Source organism: Hippoglossus stenolepis, chromosome 20, assembly GCF_022539355.2.
Source record: "Hippoglossus stenolepis isolate QCI-W04-F060 chromosome 20, HSTE1.2, whole genome shotgun sequence".
NCBI lineage: Eukaryota > Metazoa > Chordata > Actinopteri > Pleuronectiformes > Pleuronectidae > Hippoglossus > Hippoglossus stenolepis.
The window spans coordinates 19,584,991-19,604,770 of NC_061502.1; the positions used below are offsets into that span (position 1 = coordinate 19,584,991).

Sequence of the window (19,780 nt, forward strand, 5' to 3'; positions counted from 1 at the left end):
TGAAATTGAACATTTTTAAATATATTTCACTGATTTCTAAGATAATTCATGGATCAGATACCTTTATGGGACTGATATTTCTAAGTGTGTGAAACGTGGTGAGGCTTGATTGATTGGAAAGGGACTGTTGGGCCTTGGAGGAGTTGTTCATGTTCATTTTCATGTTTGCTTTCCCAACAAATGAGACAGTTTTTCTTCCTGCGCAGATAGTTTTAGTCGGTGCTGAAGGATATTTTCTCTACATGCAACTAGCACATGACGACAGAGGAGACGTGTCACTGAGGGGAAGTGATCAACAGGAAGTAAACGCCACATTTCACTTTTTACTAAGAACCGAGAAGCAGAAAAGAGAAGGAAGAAGAATGGATGAAATCAAACGGATTAAAATGTCTTTACATCTGCTACTGGTGCTGATTCCGTTTACAGGTAAGAATAAATACACTTACAAAACTTTATCAGTGTGAATAATAAGAATAATACCAGATTGTCTGTGTTTGCTTTTAAAAGTGAAGAGTTTCACTGATGCACAAGTCTGGCACATTCAGGGGACTGATATTTATGAGTACTCTGATATTGTAGTTGTGTATATTTGTGTACTGGATCATTCCTCGTATTTCAATCTGCTGTGTATTGCTCTCTGTCTAATTGTGGTTATTTGCTCTAGTTTGAGTCACCTGCTCCGTCTACTGTGATAATGAGCTGATGATGTCACTTCTTCAGTCTCGTTCTTCCTTTGCTTTACTTCTACTTTGTCCCCTGATGAAGGCCAGTGTGCTGCAACATGTAGTTGCTTTGTTATGCCTCTGAGCCAACGACCTTCAGGAACACTTTGAGGGGAATTCCTTCAAATGTGGGACAAACATTCAGTTTAACACAAGGATGAACTGATTAGACTTTGGTCGTCCAAGGTCAAGATCGCTGTGACTTTACAAAGCACATGTTTTGCCTTGTGAACGCGATATCTCCGTGACACCTCCAGGGAATCTGTGTAAAGTTGGTACAAATGTTCTCTTGGACACAAAGATTAACTGATTTGATTTTGGAGGTCAAAGGTCAAGTTCACTGTGACCTCACAAAACCCTCTTTCCCTCATGAACATGTTATCGAGAGAATCCTTTCAAGTTTGACACCAATGTTCCCATTAACTCACGGTTTAACTGGTTGGATTCGGTGGTTAAAGGTCAAGGTTTCAGGTTTTTGGCCTCTCGCACATCTCAAGTCTGAATTTCTTCAAATTCTGACCAGTTGTCTCCTCCAATGAAAACGTAACGGATTCGATTTCAGTGATCAAGTGTCAGAGTGACCTCATGAGTCTGGAAACAAATGTACGTAGACTGAAACTGGACTGGTTGGCTGAGGCATTCAAATGCAGGGAGATAACTGTAGTTGATGTTTTTCAGGTTTATCTTGTCAGTCATGCTCCATTTTGTCTTAATTTACAAAGTTATGTCTAAAAGAATCCTCACATTCAGAAGTGTATGAAAATATGAGTCTTTTTCTTAGTTTAGTTTAATTGTTGCTGTCTCTCTCTCATTTCCTCCACAGTGCTCGCTGCCCAATCTTCCCACATCATCGTCAGAGCTGGAGCTGAAGTCACTTTGCCTTGTGACAATGTGAGAGATGATCATGTGAACTGTGGAGCTACTTCCTGGATCTTCAGTGATTCAAAGAGGACTGGAACAGTAAACCTGTTTGTAAACAGGCAGCTCGACACATCTGTGATTTCCAAATCTAAAGCAGACAGACTACGTCTTGCTGCAAACTGTTCTCTGGTTATTAGGGAGGTCACAGCTGAAGATGCTGGTCAATACAACTGCATACAGTTTGACCTGACAACACAAACACATGAAGATCATCTGGTTTATCTCTCTGTTGTCAACGGTGAGTAAAAGAGTCTCTTCATAAAAACATTATGATAATTCTGATCATTCTGATGGACATAGTTTCACTCATGTTATCTTTCTCTCACAATATCTCGATCATCACCAGTGACTGAGCAGAAGAGAACTGATGAGGTGACGTTGAGCTGCTCTGTGTCAGCATATAGAAGATGTTACCTCACAGTGAAGTGGCTGTATATGAATATAGATGTGACTGAAGACAACACTGAACTGAAGACATCACAGTCTTACTACTCGGCCAATGTGAGCTTCTCAAAATCCCATTCTGTTCACAAGATGAAGAACTATAGCTCATTAACATGTAAAGTGAGGGATCGTTACAAAGAGGAAAAGTTTGCCTTCATTCCTCCGTCATCAGGTGAGAAAACACAGAACACGATGAACTGCTCCTGATCCAATAAATTCCATTTGTTAATACATTTCTTTTCTTAAGAAGGAAAGAAGAAACCAGCTCCAGGAAACAATGAGATGACAACAGGTACTGAATATTCACTGCACCTCTCATTCATCTCTGTGCTGCTGCGTGTTGATGGATTTAATGTTAACATGTGTAAATACAGGAAGTTGGACTGAACAGAAAACTAAAGCTCTTGTCATTCTGTTGACAGATTGGTGGTGGTACATTCGTCTGGTTGTGGGTTTTGCCACACTCGTAATAATGGTTGTGATTCTCATCAGATGGACGCCATGAAATAATGATGTCATCATAAGTTCTAAAGTTTTAATGTGAAAGTTAAAGTTATGGATGTTTCTTTGTGTTTTGAAACATGTTGTTATGCTGTGATGGTTTTGTTAGCACTGCATTAGGTTATTTTACTTTTTAATAATTATTTGCATTGTGTTGTCTCTCTGTCACTATGGTAACCGTGCTACATCCTGACCTGAGGTGTAATACATCCTATTCTGTTGTTGTGCCATAATGCATTAAACGTGATACCATGAAATGGTGTGCCTTTCGGCATTCAATAATTTTGGTTATCAAAATAAAATATTAATTATTAATATTTTATTATTAATATTAAATAATAACTTTAATTGATTAAAGTTACTCAAGGCACCACCTCAAAGGAAGGGAACAGATAGCCAATTTATTGATTAAGTCTCATGAAGGTTCTAACTACAAATTTTGAACTCTGATTAACAATTAACTTAATAACTATAACCAAAATTACCATATAGATAGTTAGCTAAGTTGAAGGATATGGAGTTCTTGACAGTGTAGAGGTTGGCAAAATTCACTCATGCAACATTAATGAAAAAACATTTATTAAAGAAAAACACTTATGATGGAGATAATAAAGTATAAAATCACAAATTACTAACGGTCTAATTACATTACTAAACAAAGATAGGTATGTGTGTGTGTCTGTGTGAGTCAGCGTGCTTTCAAAATGGCGGCTGGCCAATTGAATATAACACCCTCCCCCCTATTGGAATGTTTACAACCTGTAGAGATAAGTAGGTGAAGAGTTATGTGTGTGTCTGTGTGTGTGCCAAATTAGAGAAAGTTGCTAGATGCATGCACGGAAGGACTGAAGAGCATAACTAGCATTAACTTTCTCAACAACTTGTAACCACAATATCACAACACAAATCAAACTTATAAACATCACACAGAATCGAATAAACAGTCTTGCTTAGCCTAGTATAATTATTAAGCCCAGTTGTGTTACCCGTCCGTGGAAAGGGAAAAGGAAGTTGCTGTGCAGTTCGCAGTTTGTGAAGTCTTCTGGCTGGTTTGTGTGGCTCCATGGTGATTCTGTTGAGCTGTGCAGCTCAGTTGCTGGCTGAAGTTTTCCAGCAGGACATCAGTCGCTGCTTGAAGGGTTGGTAGAGCTTGGAGTGCGAGGAGGTTTCCTTGGTGAGATGAGCTGGAAGCTGCACCTTGTGCTCCTCACGAAGAGTTGGATGGGAAGAGAAGATGTGAGCTGGAGAAGAGGCTCGAAGCCTTCCCTCCTGTGGAAGGATTGTAGGAAGAGGAAGAAAATAGGGGAACAGGCCTTATATTGGCCCGGTGACCTCACAGGTCATGGGGTCCAGAGTGACCAATGGGAGTTGAAACCTGTGTCCCTGGGGGGTTTCACACACACCTCTGTGTGACAGTGATGCCCCTGGGAGACTGAGTCCTGGAGGGACATGCTGCTTCAGGCTTTTGACTGAACATGGAGGCCGCACTTTGGTTTCCCATAAAAACATGTCCCAACACTGTCTTTGTTTTAAATCCATTTTTATCATACATCCTTATCAACATTTGTATTTGTTGTGTTCTTAGAAGCACATTGAACTACACTAACCTGATGAAAGGTGCTTTACAGATTGATTGATAGATTGATTGGTTGGTTGGTTGATTGATTGATTGATTGACTGATTGATTGATTGTATATCCTACAGATCCGGGGTGGTGGTGATGCAGTGACCAACAGCACTGTGGAAGCTCCCCTCTTCTACTGGACCCTCAGCTGATCCCAGCAGCCATGGAGAGACTCGTCCCGGTGATTCCTCCACGGAGCAGCAGTGAAGACAGGGTGAGAGGACTGAGTCTGTGGGACAATGAAATCAAAAGCCGGTTTATTTCCGTCCTTAAAGTGTCTGTAACAGACATTTAAATTGTCAAAGTAAACAAACTGACTCCTTGTGTCTGTAATTTACCTCGAGATGCTGTTCCCTTCTTCCTTCTCAGGTCCCAGTTAAAGATGGTGGTGAAGGTGATGCAGTGACCTCCAGCACTGGTTCTCAAACTCTTTTCAACAATGTTCCCCTTTGAAATATGTTTTCAGCCAAGTGCAACACAGCATCAGTATCAATGTATCTCACCAAAGCAATAAGCTGTGTCTTTCCACTGACGTCTGTCCATTCATCCAGCTGCAGTGAAAATGCTTCAGCAAGTTTTACACAACTTCATCAACAATGTCTGTTCCCATCGTTTCTATTCTGCAGCAACGGTGTCATTTGACAAAGGCCCAGTTTAGAACTGATCTGCTGTGTTTGTGTCAGCATCGTCTCGTCAGTACAGCAGCGGCTGGAAGTGGCAGGTCCTCAGCTGTGGTGAAAGGCCTTTTGGCTTCAGCATGAGAAGCCTCCAGTGCTTTGGCTGATGTTGTGGAGACTTTTCATCTCGTTTCTTGTGAAACTATGAAGTCAGACTGTTTCTTCTTGAGAAACTCTGGTGTCTTACCGACATGACACTGATGTTTTGTGCTGAGATGTCGCTGCAGCTGCGCTGGCTTCACGCAACTGTTTGCTAACTTTTCCTCACAGAAAATGCACAATGCTTTGGGCGGATTGCAGCTCGTCGAAGTAAATCCCATTAAAACATATTCTTCATGATACTGGCGACATTGTGTTGGCTCTGTTTTCACTTTCTTGTTCACTTCCTTCTCCTTGTTTTCAGCTGCGTTGCTGCTACGTTTCAACCACGAATCCATGTTTGTTGATTTCGTTGTTCAGAACTGAAACTGGCTTCATCACAGTGAACAAACGTCGTCATGAACGTAACTTGGGAAACGATAACATTGAAAATAGGAATATTTACTATGAAATGTGGTTCATTGAACTTACATTTACATTTTTATTGAACTAATAATTATGTTACATTTAAAAAATACATTTCAAGTACCCCATGCAGTACTCCAAAGTGTCCCTAGGGGTACTAGCACCCCCATTTGAGAATCACTGACCTACAGCAGTGTGAAGTTTTCTTCTTCTGCTGGAGCCTCCAGTGACGTCCACGCCACCGTCAACAAGCCCAAACCAAACAGAGACCACTGCACCTGAGAGACATTTACCTGCTTTGTGTCTTCACTCATCCCAGAAGACCAAGAATAAAGCCAGAGTACACCGACGGTTTGATCTGCAGTTATTTATCCATACATGAACCAACATTTACTTGAATCTCTGCTGTATCTGTTTTCTTTTAACATTTCATTTCCATGATAATGTTCAGGAGTTCATGTAAAAGCCTTTCTGTCCAGAGGGGGCTGTAAGGGAACTAGTTGTGCAACGTGAGAAACAGGAACCTCACGTTCATGTCACTGTTTCTCCTGAATTCATGTGATAAATGGTAGATTTTCTTTTGTAGAGTTTATTATTTACTTTATAACCAGACCCAAGGTCAGATTCTTGTTGAGTTTAATGCTGATTTTGTTGTATCTTTGTTTGTGTGTTAACAACAGATTTCATTATAAAGACTGGATACATTTCTTTCTTCATTTCTTTCTCTCTTTCTTAATAAATGAGTAGGAAGTGGGTGCAGCTTCTCGTTTCTACTGAAGAAACCGTGATGCTCGTCACACTGAATGATGTGTTCATGTAGTTTCAGACACAGTGAAGTTAAAGATGTGACCATATGTGACAACGACTCTGAGACATGACGGACGGTTACTTATTCATTTACTTTATTGGTCCTCAGGCAAACTAAGTTCAATCCACAGCTGGAAACCACAGAATCATTTGATTCACGTTAACATTTGAAGCCCAAGTCAATAATGTTATTAAATCTTATTACAGAAAATCCTCCATGCACATGTGACCTGAACAAATGGTTAAATAGCTCTTGGCTCCATGTGTTTGAATATGAACCTGAATAAGTTACATTAATTCAGTAACTTCGAGAAAAGTTGGCAATTTGTTATTGTTTTTTTAACACAGGAAAAAACAATAAACATGTGACAGAAATTCAAGCTCGACCACCTGTAAAATATAAAAGTCAGATGTGAAATTGCTCCAGAGGTGACGTGTGTGCCCTTTATTTGGACTGAATCTACTGATATTTGCATCACTCATGTGAATGAGTGACAAGTGTCTAAATCTAAAAGTCGCCTGCTGCATATGTTCATCGTAAAATATTCACACAGTCTCTGGTCGACGGGAAAGTCGGTGCTGATGGATATTTTCTCTACATGCAACTAGCACATGACGAGAGGAGACGTGTCACTGAGGAAGTGATCAACAGGAAGTAAACACCACATTGCACTTTTACTAAGAACAGAGAAGCAGAAAGAGAAAGAAGAAGAATGGATGAAATCAAACGGACTAAAATGTCTTTACATCTGCTACTGGTGCTGATTCAGTTTACAGGTAAGAATAAATACACTTACAAAACTTTATCAGTGTGAATAATAAGAATAATACCAGATTGTTTGTGTTTGCTATTAAAAGTGAAGAGTTTCACTGATGTGTTGTGGCACAAGTCTGGCACATTCAGGGACTGATATTTATGAGTACTCTGATATTGTAGTTGTGTATATATGTGTACTGGATCATTCCTCATATTTTAATCTGCTGTGTCAGTTTTGTCGTCCAAGGTCAAGATCGCTGTGACTTTACAAAGCACATGTTTTGCCTTGTGAACGCGATATCTCCGTTACACCTCCAGGAATCTGTGTAAAGTTGTTACAAACGTTCTCTTGGACACAAAGATTAACTGAGTTGATTTTGGAGGTCAAAGGTCAAGTTCACTGTGACCTCACAAAACCCTCTTTCCCTCATGAACATGTTGTCGAGAGAATCCTTTCAAGTTTGACACCAATGTTCCCATTAACTCACGGTTTAACTGGTTGGATTTGGTGGTTAAAGGTCAAGGTTTCAGGTTTTTGGCCTCTCACACATCTCAAGAATGAATTTCTTCAAATTCTGACCAGTTGTCTCCTGAATGAAAACTTAACAGATTAGATTTCAGTGATCAAGTGTCAGAGTGACCTCATGAGTCTGGAAACAAATGTACGTAGACTGGAACTGGACTGGTTGGCTGAGGCATTCAAATGCAGGGAGATAACTGTAGTTGATGTTTTTCAGGTTTATCTTGTCAGTCATGCTCCATTTTGTCTTAATTTGCAAAGTTATGTCTAAAAGAATCCTCACATTCAGAAGTGTATGAAAATATGAGTCTTTTTCTTGGTTTAGTTTAATTGTTGCTGTCTCTCTCTCATTTCCTCCACAGTGCTCGCTGCCCAAGATTCCTCCATCATCATCGTCAGAGCTGGAGCTGAAGTCACTTTGCCTTGTGACAATGTGAGAGATGATCATGTGAACTGTGGAGCTACTCCTGGCTCTTCGTTGATTCAAATGTTACTAGATCAGTAAACCTGTTTGTAAACAGGCAGCTCAACACATCTGTGATTTCCAAATCTAAAGCAGACAGACTACGTCTTTCTGCAAACTGTTCTCTGGTTATTAGGAGGTCACAGCTGAAGATGCTGGTCAATACACCTGCAGACAGTTTGACCAGACAACACAAACGTATGAACATCATGTGGTTTATCTCTCTGTTGTCAACGGTGAGTAAAAAGTCTCTTCATGAAAACATTATGATAATTCTGATCATTCTGATGGACATAGTTTCACTCATGTTATCTTTCTCTCACAATATCTGGATCATCACCAGTGACTGAGCAGAAGAGAACTGATGAGGTGACGTTGAGCTGCTCTGTGTCGCCATATGGAAGGTGTGGACTCACAGTGAAGTGGCTGTATATGAATAAAGATGTGGATAAAGACAACACTGAACTGAAGACATCACAGTCTTACTGCTCGGCCAATGTGAGCTTCTCAAAATCCCATTTTGTTCACAAGATGAAGAACTATAGCTCATTAACATGTAAAGTGAAGGGTGGTTACAAAGAGGAAAAGTTTGCCTTCATTCCTCCGTCATCAGGTGAGAAAACACAGAACACGATGAACTGCTCCTGATCCAATAAATTCCATTTGTTAATACATTTCTTTTTCTTAAGAAGGAAAGAACAAACCAGCTCCAGGAAACAAAAGGATGACAACAGGTACTGAATATTCACTGCACCTCTCATTCATCTCTGTGCTGCTGCCTGTTGATGGATTTAATATTAAAGGGGACATATCATGCAAATTCCACTTTGTTAGTGCTTCTACAGGTTAATGTGGGTATCTGGCTCATGTCTACCAACCCAAGAACTCTGGGAAAAAACACTTGCGCGTTTTGTTATGGTTCCTCTAAGTCAGAAACGTCATGCTTGAGTGACTAGAATGAGCTTCCTGGGTTTTGTGTCGTAACAAGGCACTGAAAGTCTCCCTACATGGCCTTGCCCCCTGCCCCCACAGTCGTTACGCGGGGTACACCGGACCAGGCGCCGCTCGAGCAGCGCAGCGCCGTTCTCAAGCACGCAGCCGCCTGGCTGTTCACACGGGGCGTGCATTTCTCCGCTGGTCAGCCCCATAGAGACTGTATATATAAGGTCAGCCCGCGATTCTGCTTTCTCCGCTTGTTGTTGTACCCGTTGAATGTCGGGGTTCGGGGTAAATGATGGTCTTCATAGCCCCCACCCTCTCTTTCTCTCTCTGTCTGTCTGCTTGTGTGCTTGTAGTGGATGGGCAGAGGGGACATTTAATTATGTGATTGGGAAAATTAAAACTCCAGGACAACAGAAGGGGAATACAAAGTATGGGATGCATATTTGATAATTTATATCATATAAAATATGTAATTTATATCGTTTAAAATCATGGGGGAGGGGAGCTGGCTCATTAGCATTTAAAGGAACAGGCACTCAAAACAGGTCGCTCTGTGGAGGGCTGTTTTATACAGGGTAAAAAGGTGCTGTTTGAAATGATCCTTGTGGTATTTTGACCAAAGTATGTTACAGACATTTCATTAAGACCCCAAGGAACCATATCAACTTGTGGTAAAATGGGCATGCTATGTCCCCTTTAACAACATGTGTAAATACAGGAAGTTGGACTGAACAGAAAACTAAAGCTCTTGTCATTCTGTTGACAGCTTGGTGGTGGTACATCGCTCTGGCTGTGGGTTTTGCCACAATCGTAATAATGGTTGTGATTCTCATCAGATGGAGAAGAAACAAAGGTGAGAACATTGACAGATGAAACTAAAATGTCACTTATAGAGTTTATACCTCCGCCAAGGCCTGATAGTCTTATGAAACCACATTTGAATTCCCTAAATCTGGATTTGTGTTTGGATCTGCTCCAAATTTCACACACTCATAAATATCAGTCCTCTTAATATTCCAGATTGTTTTCATCAGGGTTCATGAAATCAATGAAAATATCTCACAATGTTAAAGCAAGTGAAAATAAAACCTCCTGGAACTGCAACTCATCTTGTTTGTGTGTGATCCTGCCAACTATAGACACACAAATAAACGGAGATGAAAACATAACCTCTTGGCGGAGGAAACGAAGGTTTTGATGAACCTGATTCTTCCCTCTGCGAGGCTAACTCTTCTGTTCCTGTCGACTCAGGGAACAAAACACAGACGGATAAAAACACGGTCAGTTACAAAGATGAAAATAACTGTTACAACTTCTCAGAAGCAGCGTTTCTGGTCACTGGTTTTCATATTCTACAGCTAAACTAAAAATAAAGCATCAGAGGAGCTAAACCTGTCTTATGTTCATATAAACCAGACAATGCTAAGTTTTTATTTATCTTGTAAGATGCAATGTCATCATGATGTCATCACAAGTTATACATTTATGATGTAAAGGTTATAGAACAGAAAAAGGTTAAGTCAGTATGAATCCATATAAGTGAACATGTGGTGTCTTCATGGTGTAGGTTGACCCTGCAGATGATGTGGCCTACGCCTCCATCAGCCACTCCCCTTACAGCGTGGTCCAGGTAAACTCCTCTGTTCAGAAAGAACTGTAATGGAAAAAATGTTATCAGATGAAATATAAAAAACATCATTTGATGTCCGTCACTCGATACATGTTGTTATGCTGTGATGGTTTTGTTTGCACTGCATTAGGTTATTTTACTTTTTAATAATCAATTGCATTGTGTTGTCTCTCTGTCACTATGGTAACCGTGCTAAATGCTGACCTGCGTGTAATACATCCTATTCTGTCTTTGTTTAAATCCATTTTTATCATACTTCCTGATCAACATTTGTATTAGTTGTGTTCAGTGGTACACATGGAACTAGATTTACTTTGGAAGGTGAATGCAGTTGATTGATTGAGTGTTGATTATTGTATATCCTACAGATCCAGGGTGGTGATGATGCAGTGATCTACAGCACTGTGGAAGCTCCCTCCTCTTCTACTGGACCCTCAGCTGATCCCAGCAGCCTCTATAACGTCACAATCACATCAGTAGAGTTGCATTTGACATCAATATATTTATATTAGGAATCATTTGTCACAACTTTCTGCTGTGAAAACAAAAGTCACTCGTAATAATGTGATTCTCATTAGATAGAAAAGAAACAAAGGTAGGAACATTCCCAGAGGAAACTGTGATTTAGTTTAAACCACTGCCAAGGCCCGACAGTCTGTAAAGTTTGATATAAAAATCACTTTTATCTTGTGGACTGGATTTATCCAGTTTTCAGCCATTTTATTGATTCTTGAAGTTTGTAGTCAAAAGCTGGAATATTTTATACTGTATCTTCATGTTCTTCTGATCCAGCTGTTATTCTTATACATTACAATGGTGACGTGTTATTTGTAAGAAAATTGTGCTTTCTTGATTCTTCTTGTTCTGGGTTTGTTCCTCATGGTTGATGAACTTATTGTAAGTCGCTGGATAAGCATCAACTCAATGAAATGTAAGGAAATGTGATGTATGAGATAAGATGATTGTATATGAACTGATGTGTTGTAAAAGCGTTTTGCCCAGAGTGACAGAAGGGGAGCTGCACGTTAAGTTACTGCTGCAATGTTTAAGTAATAATAATAATCATAAGATGGTATATCTTCATATAGATATCATGCAGATTAGCTTAATGAGCCGACTGTTATAGACATATTAGTGTTTTATGCTGTGATGTAGATACTGCAGGTTGATACTTCCAGGTTTGAGTTGAGTGACTTTTTAAATGATGTTGATTTACATGCAACAAGATGAACCTTCCAACACAGTCAATATCAGTATTCATAACAATATTTAGTGCTTTTATTAAAAGGGATGTCCTGCAGGTTCCACGCATCTCTGAGCCTGTGTGTGTTTTATTGTGGCAGGTGTTTGCACCGTTCACCTCGGCCCCCTCACTAACGCTCAGGACTCAGGCCTCTTGCTGTTCCGTGCATCTCTCTGCTCTGCGGCACGACGCTCGACTGGATCTCAACCAGCTCAGTCACAGGGAAACTTACTTTCATACAGTCATTGAAGTTTCAGCCCAATAATCTGAAAGAAAAAGGTCAAAATGAAGCAGAAAATAGGAAGAAATGAGGAAAGCAATTCCCCTGTAATCCTCAGAGAGACAAACTGATACCAGAGTAATAATTATACTGAACACAGTTCTGTGAAACTTACTCTTGATCTGTGGAGTGTTTCTATTATGAAGTTTGTCTCTTGTATTTTGGAATTCCTGGATCCGCCCCTTTGTCCGGCTCCGCCCAAAACTGACTCAGTTCTTTCTGGACTCATGTTTCATGCTTCCACCAGGTTTTTTTACTCCTGCTGAAAAACAGAGAAACTGTCAGAGGCACAAACCAACTCTTTGGTGGAAGTAAGACATGTTTGTGGTTGTTTAGTTAATGAGCACTAGATGGAAGCAGTGGACAGAGCAGAATAACTTGAAGGTGTAATATTAACCCCCGATAATAATTAATAATTAATCCATTTTTATCATACTTCCTTATCAACATTTGTATTTGTTGTGTTCTGTGAAGCACATTGAACTACACTAACCTGATGAAAGGTGCTATACAGATGATTGATTGATTGATTGATTGATTGATTGATTGCTTGCTTGATTGATTGATTGGTTGATTGATTGATTGATTGATTGATTGTATATCCTACAGATCCGGGGTGGTGATGATGCAGTGACCTACAGCACTGTGGAAGCTCCCTCCTCTTCTACTGGACCCTCAGCTGATCCCAGCAGCCATGGAGAGACTCGTCCGGTGATTCCTCCACGGAGCAGCAGTGAAGACAGGGTGAGAGGACTGAGTCTGTGGGACAATGAAATCAAAAGCCGGTTTATTTCCGTCCTTAAAGTGTCTGTAACAGACATTTAAATTGTCAAAGTAAACAAAGTGACTCCTTGTGTCTGTAATTTACCTCGAGATGCTGTTTCCTTCTTCCTTCTCAGGTCCCAGTTAAAGATGGTGGTGAAGGTGATGCAGTGACCTGCAGCACTGGTTCTCAAACTCTTTTCAACAATGTTCCCCCTTTGAAATATGTTTTCAGCCAAGTGCAACACAGCATCAGTATCAATGTATCTCACCAAAGCAATAAGCTGTGTCTTTCCACTGACGTCTGTCCATTCATCCAGCTGCAGTGAAAATGCTTCAGCAAGTTTTACACAACTTCATCAACAATGTCTGTTCCCATCGTTTCTATTCTGCAGCAACGGTGTCATTTGACAAAGGCCCAGTTTAGAACTGATCTGCTGTGTTTGTGTCCAGCATCGTCTGCAGTACAGCAGCGGCTGGAAGTAGCAGGTCCTCAGCTGTGGTGAAAGGCCTTTTGGCTTCAGCATGAGAAGCCTCCAGTGCTTTGGCTGATGTTGTGGAGACTTTTCACATCGTTTCTTGTGAAACTATGAAGTCAGACTGTTTCTTCTTGAGAAACTCTGGTGTCTTACCGACATGACACTGATGTTTGTGCTGAGATGTCGCTGCAGCTGCGCTGGCTTCATGCAACTGTTTGCTAACTTTTCCTCACAGAAAATGCACAATGCTTTGGGCGGATTGCAGCTCGTCAAGTAAATCCCATTAAAACATATTCTTCATGATACTGGCGACATTGTGTTGGCTCTGTTTTCACTTTCTTGTTCACTTCCTTCTCCTTGTTTTCAGCTGCGTTGCTGCTACGTTTCAACCACGAATCCATGTTTGTTGATTTCGTTGTTCAGAACTGAAACTGGCTTCATCACAGTGAACAAACGTCGTCATGAACGTAACTTGGGAAACGATAACATTGAAAATAGGAATATTTACTATGAAATGTGGTTCATTGAACTTACATTTACATTTTTATTGAACTAATAATTATGTTACATTTAAAAAATACATTTCAAGTACCCCGTGCAGTACTCCAAAGTATCCCTAGGGGTACTAGCACCCCCATTTGAGAATCACTGACCTACAGCAGTGTGAAGTTTTCTTCTTCTGCTGGAGCCTCCAGTGACGTCCACGCCACCGTCAACAAGCCCAAACCAAACAGAGACCACAGCACCTGAGAGACATTTACCTGCTTTGTGTCTTCACTCATCCCAGAAGACCAAGAATAAAGCCAGAGTACACCGACGGTTTGATCTGCAGTTATTTATCCATACATGAACCAACATTTACTTGAATTCTGTGCTGTATCTGTTTTCTTTTAACATTTCATTTCCACGATAATGTTCAGGAGTTCATGTAAAAGCCTTTCTCTCCAGAGGGGGGGGGGGGGCTGTAAGGGAACTAGTTGTGCAACGTGAGAAACAGGAACCTCACGTTCATGTCACTGTTTCTCCTGAATTCATGTGATAAATGGTATATTTTCTTTTGTAGAGTTTATTATTTACTTTATAACCAGACCCAAGGTCAGATTCTTGTTGAGTTTAATGCTGATTTTGTTGTATCTTTGTTTGTGTGTTAACAACAGATTTCATTATAAAGACTGGATACATTTCTTTCTTCATTTCTTTCTCTCTTTCTTAATCAATGAGTAGGAAGTGGGTGCAGCTTCTCGTTTCTACTGAAGAAACCGTGATGCTCGTCACACTGAATGATGTGTTCATGTAGTTTCAGACACAGTGAAGTTAAAGATGTGACCATATGTGACAACGACTCTGAGACATGACGGACGGTTACTTATTCATTTACTTTATTGGTCCTCAGGCAAACTAAGTTCAATCCACAGCTGGAAACCACAGAATCACGTTTGATTCACGTTAACATTTTGAAGCCCAAGTCAATAATGTTATTAAATCTTATTACAGAAAAATCCTCCATGCACATGTGACCTGAACAAATGGTTAAATAGCTCTTGGCTCCATGTGTTTGAATATGAACCTGAATAAGTTACATTAATTCAGTAACTTCAAGATAAGTTTGCAATTTGTTATTATTTTTTTAACACAGGAAAAAAACAATAAACATGTGACAGAAATTCAAGCTCGACCACCTGTAAAATATAAAAGTCCAGATGTGAAGTTGCTCCAGAGGTGACGTGTGTCGTCCTTTATTTGGACTGAATCTACTGATATTTGCATCACTCATGTGAATGAGTGACAAGTGTCTAAATCTAAAAGTCGCCTGCTGCACATTAGTTCATCGTAAAATATTCACACAGTCTCTGGTCGACGGGGGAAAGTCGGTGCTGATGGATATTTTCTCTACATGCAACTAGCACATGACGACAGAGGAGACGTGTCACTGAGGGGAGTGATCAACAGGAAGTAACGCCACATTGCACTTTTACTAAGAACCGAGAAGCAGAAAAGAGAAAGAAGAAGAATGGATGAAATCAAACGGATTAAAATGTCTTTACATCTGCTACTGGTGCTGATTCAGTTTACAGGTAAGAATAAATACACTTACAAAACTTTATCAGTGTGAATAATAAGAATAATACCAGATTGTTTGTGTTTGCTTTTAAAAGTGAAGAGTTTCACTGATGTGTTGTGGCACAAGTCTGGCACATTCAGGGGACTGATATTTATGAGTACTCTGATATTGTAGTTGTGTATATTTGTGTTCTGGATCATTCCTCATATTTTAATCTGCTGTGTATTGCTCTCTGTCTAATTGTGGTTATTTGCTCTAGTTTGAGTCACCTGCTCCGTCTATTGTGATAATGAGCTGATGATGTCACTTCTTCAGTCTCGTTCTTCCTTTGCTTTACTTCTACTTTGTCCCCTGATGAAGGCCAGTGTGCTGCAACATGTAGTTGCTTTGTTATGCCTCTGAGCCAACGACCTTCAGGAACACTTTGAGGGGAATTCCTTCAAATGTGGGACAAACATTCAGTTTAACACAAGGATGAACTGATTAGACTTTGGTCGTCCAAGGTCAAGATCGCTGTGACTTTACAAAGCACATGTTTTGCCTTGTGAACGCGATATCTCCGTTACACCTCCAGGGAATCTGTGTAAAGTTGGTACAAACGTTCTCTTGGACACAAAGATTAACTGAGTTGATTTTGGAGGTCAAAGGTCAAGTTCACTGTGACCTCACAAAACCCTCTTTCCCTCATGAACATGTTGTAGAGAGAATCCTTTCAAGTTAGGCACCAATGTTCCCATTAACTCACGGTTTAACTGGTTAGATTTGGTGGTTAAAGGTCAAGGTTTCAGGTTTTTGGCCTCTCGCACATCTCAAGTCTGAATTTCTTCAAATTCTGACCAGTTGTCTCCTCGAATGAAAACTTAACAGATTAGATTTCAGTGATCAAGTGTCAGAGTGACCTCATGAGTCTGGAAACAAATGTACGTAGACTGGAACTGGACTGGTTGGCTGAGGCATTCAAATGCAGGGAGATAACTGTAGTTGATGTTTTTCAGGTTTATCTTGTCAGTCATGCTCCATTTGGTCTTAATTTACAAAGTTATGTCTAAAAGAATCCTCACATTCAGAAGTGTATGAAAATATGAGTCTTTTTCTTGGTTTAGTTTAATTGTTGCTGTCTCTCTCTCATTTCCTCCACAGTGCTCGCTGCCCAATATTCCTCCATCATCATCAGAGCTGGAGCTGAAGTCACTTTGCCTTGTGACAATGTGAGAGATGATCATGTGAACTGTGGAGCTACTACCTGGTTCTTCAGTGATTCAGAGAGGACTAGATCAGTAACCCTGTTTGTAAACAGGCAGCTCGACACATCTGAGATTTCCAAATCTAAAGCAGACAGACTACGTCTTGCTGCAAACTGTTCTCTGGTTATTAGGGAGGTCACAGCTGAAGATGCTGGTCAATACACCTGCAGACAGTTTGACCTGACAACACAACCATATGAAGATCATGTGGTTTATCTCTGTGTGTCAACGGTGAGTAAAAGAGTCTCTTCATAAAAACATTATGATAATTCTGATCATTCTGATGGACATAGTTTCACTCATGTTATCTTTCTCTCACAATATCTCGATCATCACCAGTGACTGAGCAGAAGAGAACTGATGAGGTGACGTTGAGCTGCTCTGTGTCGACATATGAAAGGTGTAAACTCACAGTGAAGTGGCTGTATATGAATATAGATGTGACTGAAGACAACACTGAACTGAAGACATCACAGTCTTCCTGCTCGGCCACTGTGAGCTTCTCAAAATCCCATTCTGTTCACAAGATGAAGAACTATAGCTCATTAACATGTAAAGTGAGGGATCGTTACAAAGAGGAAAAGTTTGCCTTCATTCCTCCGTCATCAGGTGAGAAAACACAGAACACGATGAACTGCTCCTGATCCAATAAATTCCATTTGTTAATACATTTCTTTTTCTTAAGAAGGAAAGAACAAACCAGCTCCAGGAAACAATGAGATGACAACAGGTACTGAATATTCACTGCACCTCTCATTCATCTCTGTGCTGCTGCGTGTTGATGGATTTAATGTTAACAACATGTGTAAATACAGGAAGTTGGACTGAACAGAAAACTAAAGCTCTTGTCATTCTGTTGACAGATTGGTGGTGGTACATCGCTCTGGCTGTGGGTTTTGCCACAATCGTAATAATGGTTGTGATTCTCATCAGATGGAGAAGAAACAAAGGTGGGAACATTCACAGATGAAACTAAAATTTGCTTATAGAGTTTATACCTCCGCCAAGGCCTGATAGTCTTATGAAACCACATTTGAATTCCCTAAATCTGGATTTGTATTTGGATCTGCATCAAATTTCACACACCTCATAAATATCAGTCCTCTTAATATTCCAGATTGTTTTTATCAGGGTTCATGAAATCAATGAAAATATCTCACAATGTTAAAACAAGTGAAAATAAAACCTCCCGGAACCGCAACTCATCTTTGTTTGTGTGTGATCCTGCCAACTATAGACACACAAATAAACGCAGATGAAAACATAACCTTCTCGGCAGAGGAAACGAAAGGTTTTGATGAACCTGATTCTTCCCTCTGCGAGGCTAACTCTTCTGTTCCTGTCGACTCAGGGAACAAAACACAGACGGATAAAAACACGGTCAGTTACAAAGATGAAAATAACTGTTACAACTTCTCAGAAGCAGCGTTTCTGGACGCTGGTTTTCATATTCTACAGCTAAACTAAAAAATAAAGCATCAGAGGAGCTAAACCTGTCTTATGTTCATATAAACCAGACAATGCTAAGTTTTTATTTATCTTGTGATAATGCCATGTCATCATGATGTCATCACAAGTTATACATTTATGATGTAAAAGTTATAGAACAGAAAAAGGTTAAGTCAGTATGAATCCATATAAGTGAACATGTGGTGTCTTCATGGTGTAGGTTGACCCTGCAGATGATGTGGCCTACGCCTCCATCAGCCACTCCCCTTACAGCGTGGTCCAGGTAAACTCCTCTGTTCAGAAAGAACTGTAATAGTGGAAAACAAATGTTTTCATCAGTGGAAACATAAAAACATCATTTGATGTCCGTCACTTGTTTTGATACATGTTGTTATGCTGTGATGGTTTTGTTAGCACTGCATTAGGTTATTTTACTTTTTAATAATTATTTTGGATTGTGTTGTCTCTCTGTCACTATGGTAACCGTGCTACATCCTGACCTGCGGTGTAATACATCCTATTCTGTTTTTGTTTAAATCCATTTTTGTCATACTTCCTTATCAACATTTGTATTTGTTGTGTTCTGTGAAGCACATTGAACTACACTAACCTGATGAAAGGTGCTATACAGATTAGTTGGTTGATTGATTGATTGATTGATTGATTGATTGATTGACTGATTGATTGATTGATTGATTGTATATCCTACAGTTCCAGGGTGGTGATGATGCAGTGATCTACAGCACTGTGACAGCTCCCTCCTCTTCTACTGGACCCTCAGCTGATCCCAGCAGCCTCTATGCCAACGTCACAATCATACAATAGTAGAGTTACATTTGACATCGATATATTTATATTAGGAATCATTTGTTACAACTTTCTGCTGTGAAAACAAAGTCACTCGTAATAATGTGATTCTCATTAGATAGAAAAGAAACAAAGGTGGGAACATTCCCAGAGGAAACTGTGATTTAGTTTAAACCACTGCCAAGGCCCGACAGTCTGTAAAGTTTGATATAAAAAGTCACTTTTATCGTTTGGACTGGATTTAACCAGTTTTCAGCCATTTTATTGATTCTTGAAGTTTGTCGTCCAAAAGCTGGAATATTTTATACTGTATCTTCATGTTCTTCTGATCCAGCTGTTATTCTTATACATTACAATGGTGACGTGTTATTTGTAAGATGATATAATATGAATGATTGTATATGAACCAATGTGTTGTAAAAAACGTTTTACCCAGAGTGCCAGAAGGGGGAGCTGTACGTTAAGTTACTGCTGCAATGTTTAAGTAATAATAATAATCATAAGATGGTATATCTTCATATAGATATCGTACGTTTAGCTTAATGAACCGGCTGTTATAGACATGTCAGTGTTTTATGCTGTGATGTAGATACTGCAGGTTGATACTTCCAGGTTTGAGTTGAGTGACTTTTTAAATGATGTTGATTTACATGCAACAAGATGAACCTTCCCCACCTCAGTCAATATCAGTATTTATAACAATATTTAGTGCTTTTATTAAAAGGGATTCTCTGTTTGTATCTTGTCAGGTGTTTGCATAGACTTTGTTTTGCATCAAATTATTTTATCCTATAAATCAATTCAAATCCATTGTATTCTGTTTGTAGATGAATCATGAAAATGTACAAAATGTGCAAATTCAACAGTTGCAGAAAAAAATCCCATTTTTTGCAGATGTATCACTTGTTGACGCCCTCGTCCATCGCAGCGAACCAATCAGAG

At 39.8% G+C, this 19,780-nt stretch overlaps 2 protein-coding genes across 10 annotated transcripts in view; both read left to right on the forward strand.

The window, feature by feature from the left end:
* Positions 1–19: 19 nt before the first annotated feature.
* Positions 20–19,648, forward strand: LOC124851213. 9 transcript variants are annotated; one of them, XR_007032294.1, is made up of 8 exons: positions 20–426; positions 1,546–1,881; positions 8,284–8,553; positions 8,630–8,674; positions 9,649–9,735; positions 10,022–10,162; positions 10,450–10,512; positions 10,881–10,974. XR_007032294.1 is itself a non-coding variant. In XM_047338210.1 (8 exons), exons 1-8 carry the CDS (start codon positions 150–152, stop codon positions 18,854–18,856), a joined length of 1,335 nt encoding a protein of 444 aa, XP_047194166.1. In that variant the 5' UTR covers positions 30–149; the 3' UTR covers positions 18,857–19,648. The 9 variants fall into 9 exon arrangements, 3 of the variants coding, with proteins under 3 accessions (XP_047194166.1, XP_047194167.1, XP_047194169.1); XR_007032297.1 differs by having other exon boundaries at positions 21–426; positions 8,633–8,674; XR_007032292.1 differs by lacking the exon at positions 8,284–8,553 and adding an exon at positions 1,990–2,259 and having other exon boundaries at positions 22–426.
* The window catches only part of LOC124851042, a 52,340-nt gene continuing 47,818 nt past the window's right edge, over positions 15,259–19,780 (forward strand). Inside the window, exon 1 of the mRNA XM_047338220.1 lies at positions 15,259–15,351. Coding sequence (XP_047194176.1) covers positions 15,288–15,351 — 64 coding nt within the window. The 5' untranslated portion in view covers positions 15,259–15,287. The remainder of the gene's footprint in view (positions 15,352–19,780) is intronic.

What these genes read in the sequence shown, in the direction of transcription:
- LOC124851213 (XM_047338210.1), top strand. Translation starts at nt 150, where the DNA reads ATGTTCATTTTCATGTTTGCTTTCCCAACAAATGAGACAGTTTTTCTT. An exon ending in GGTGCTGATTCCGTTTACAG is followed by an intron (nt 427 to 1,545) that starts GTAAGAATAAAT and finishes TTTCCTCCACAG; the next exon opens with TGCTCGCTGCCCAATCTTCC. An exon ending in AAACAATGAGATGACAACAG is followed by an intron (nt 17,313 to 17,445) that starts GTACTGAATATT and finishes TTCTGTTGACAG; the next exon opens with ATTGGTGGTGGTACATCGCT.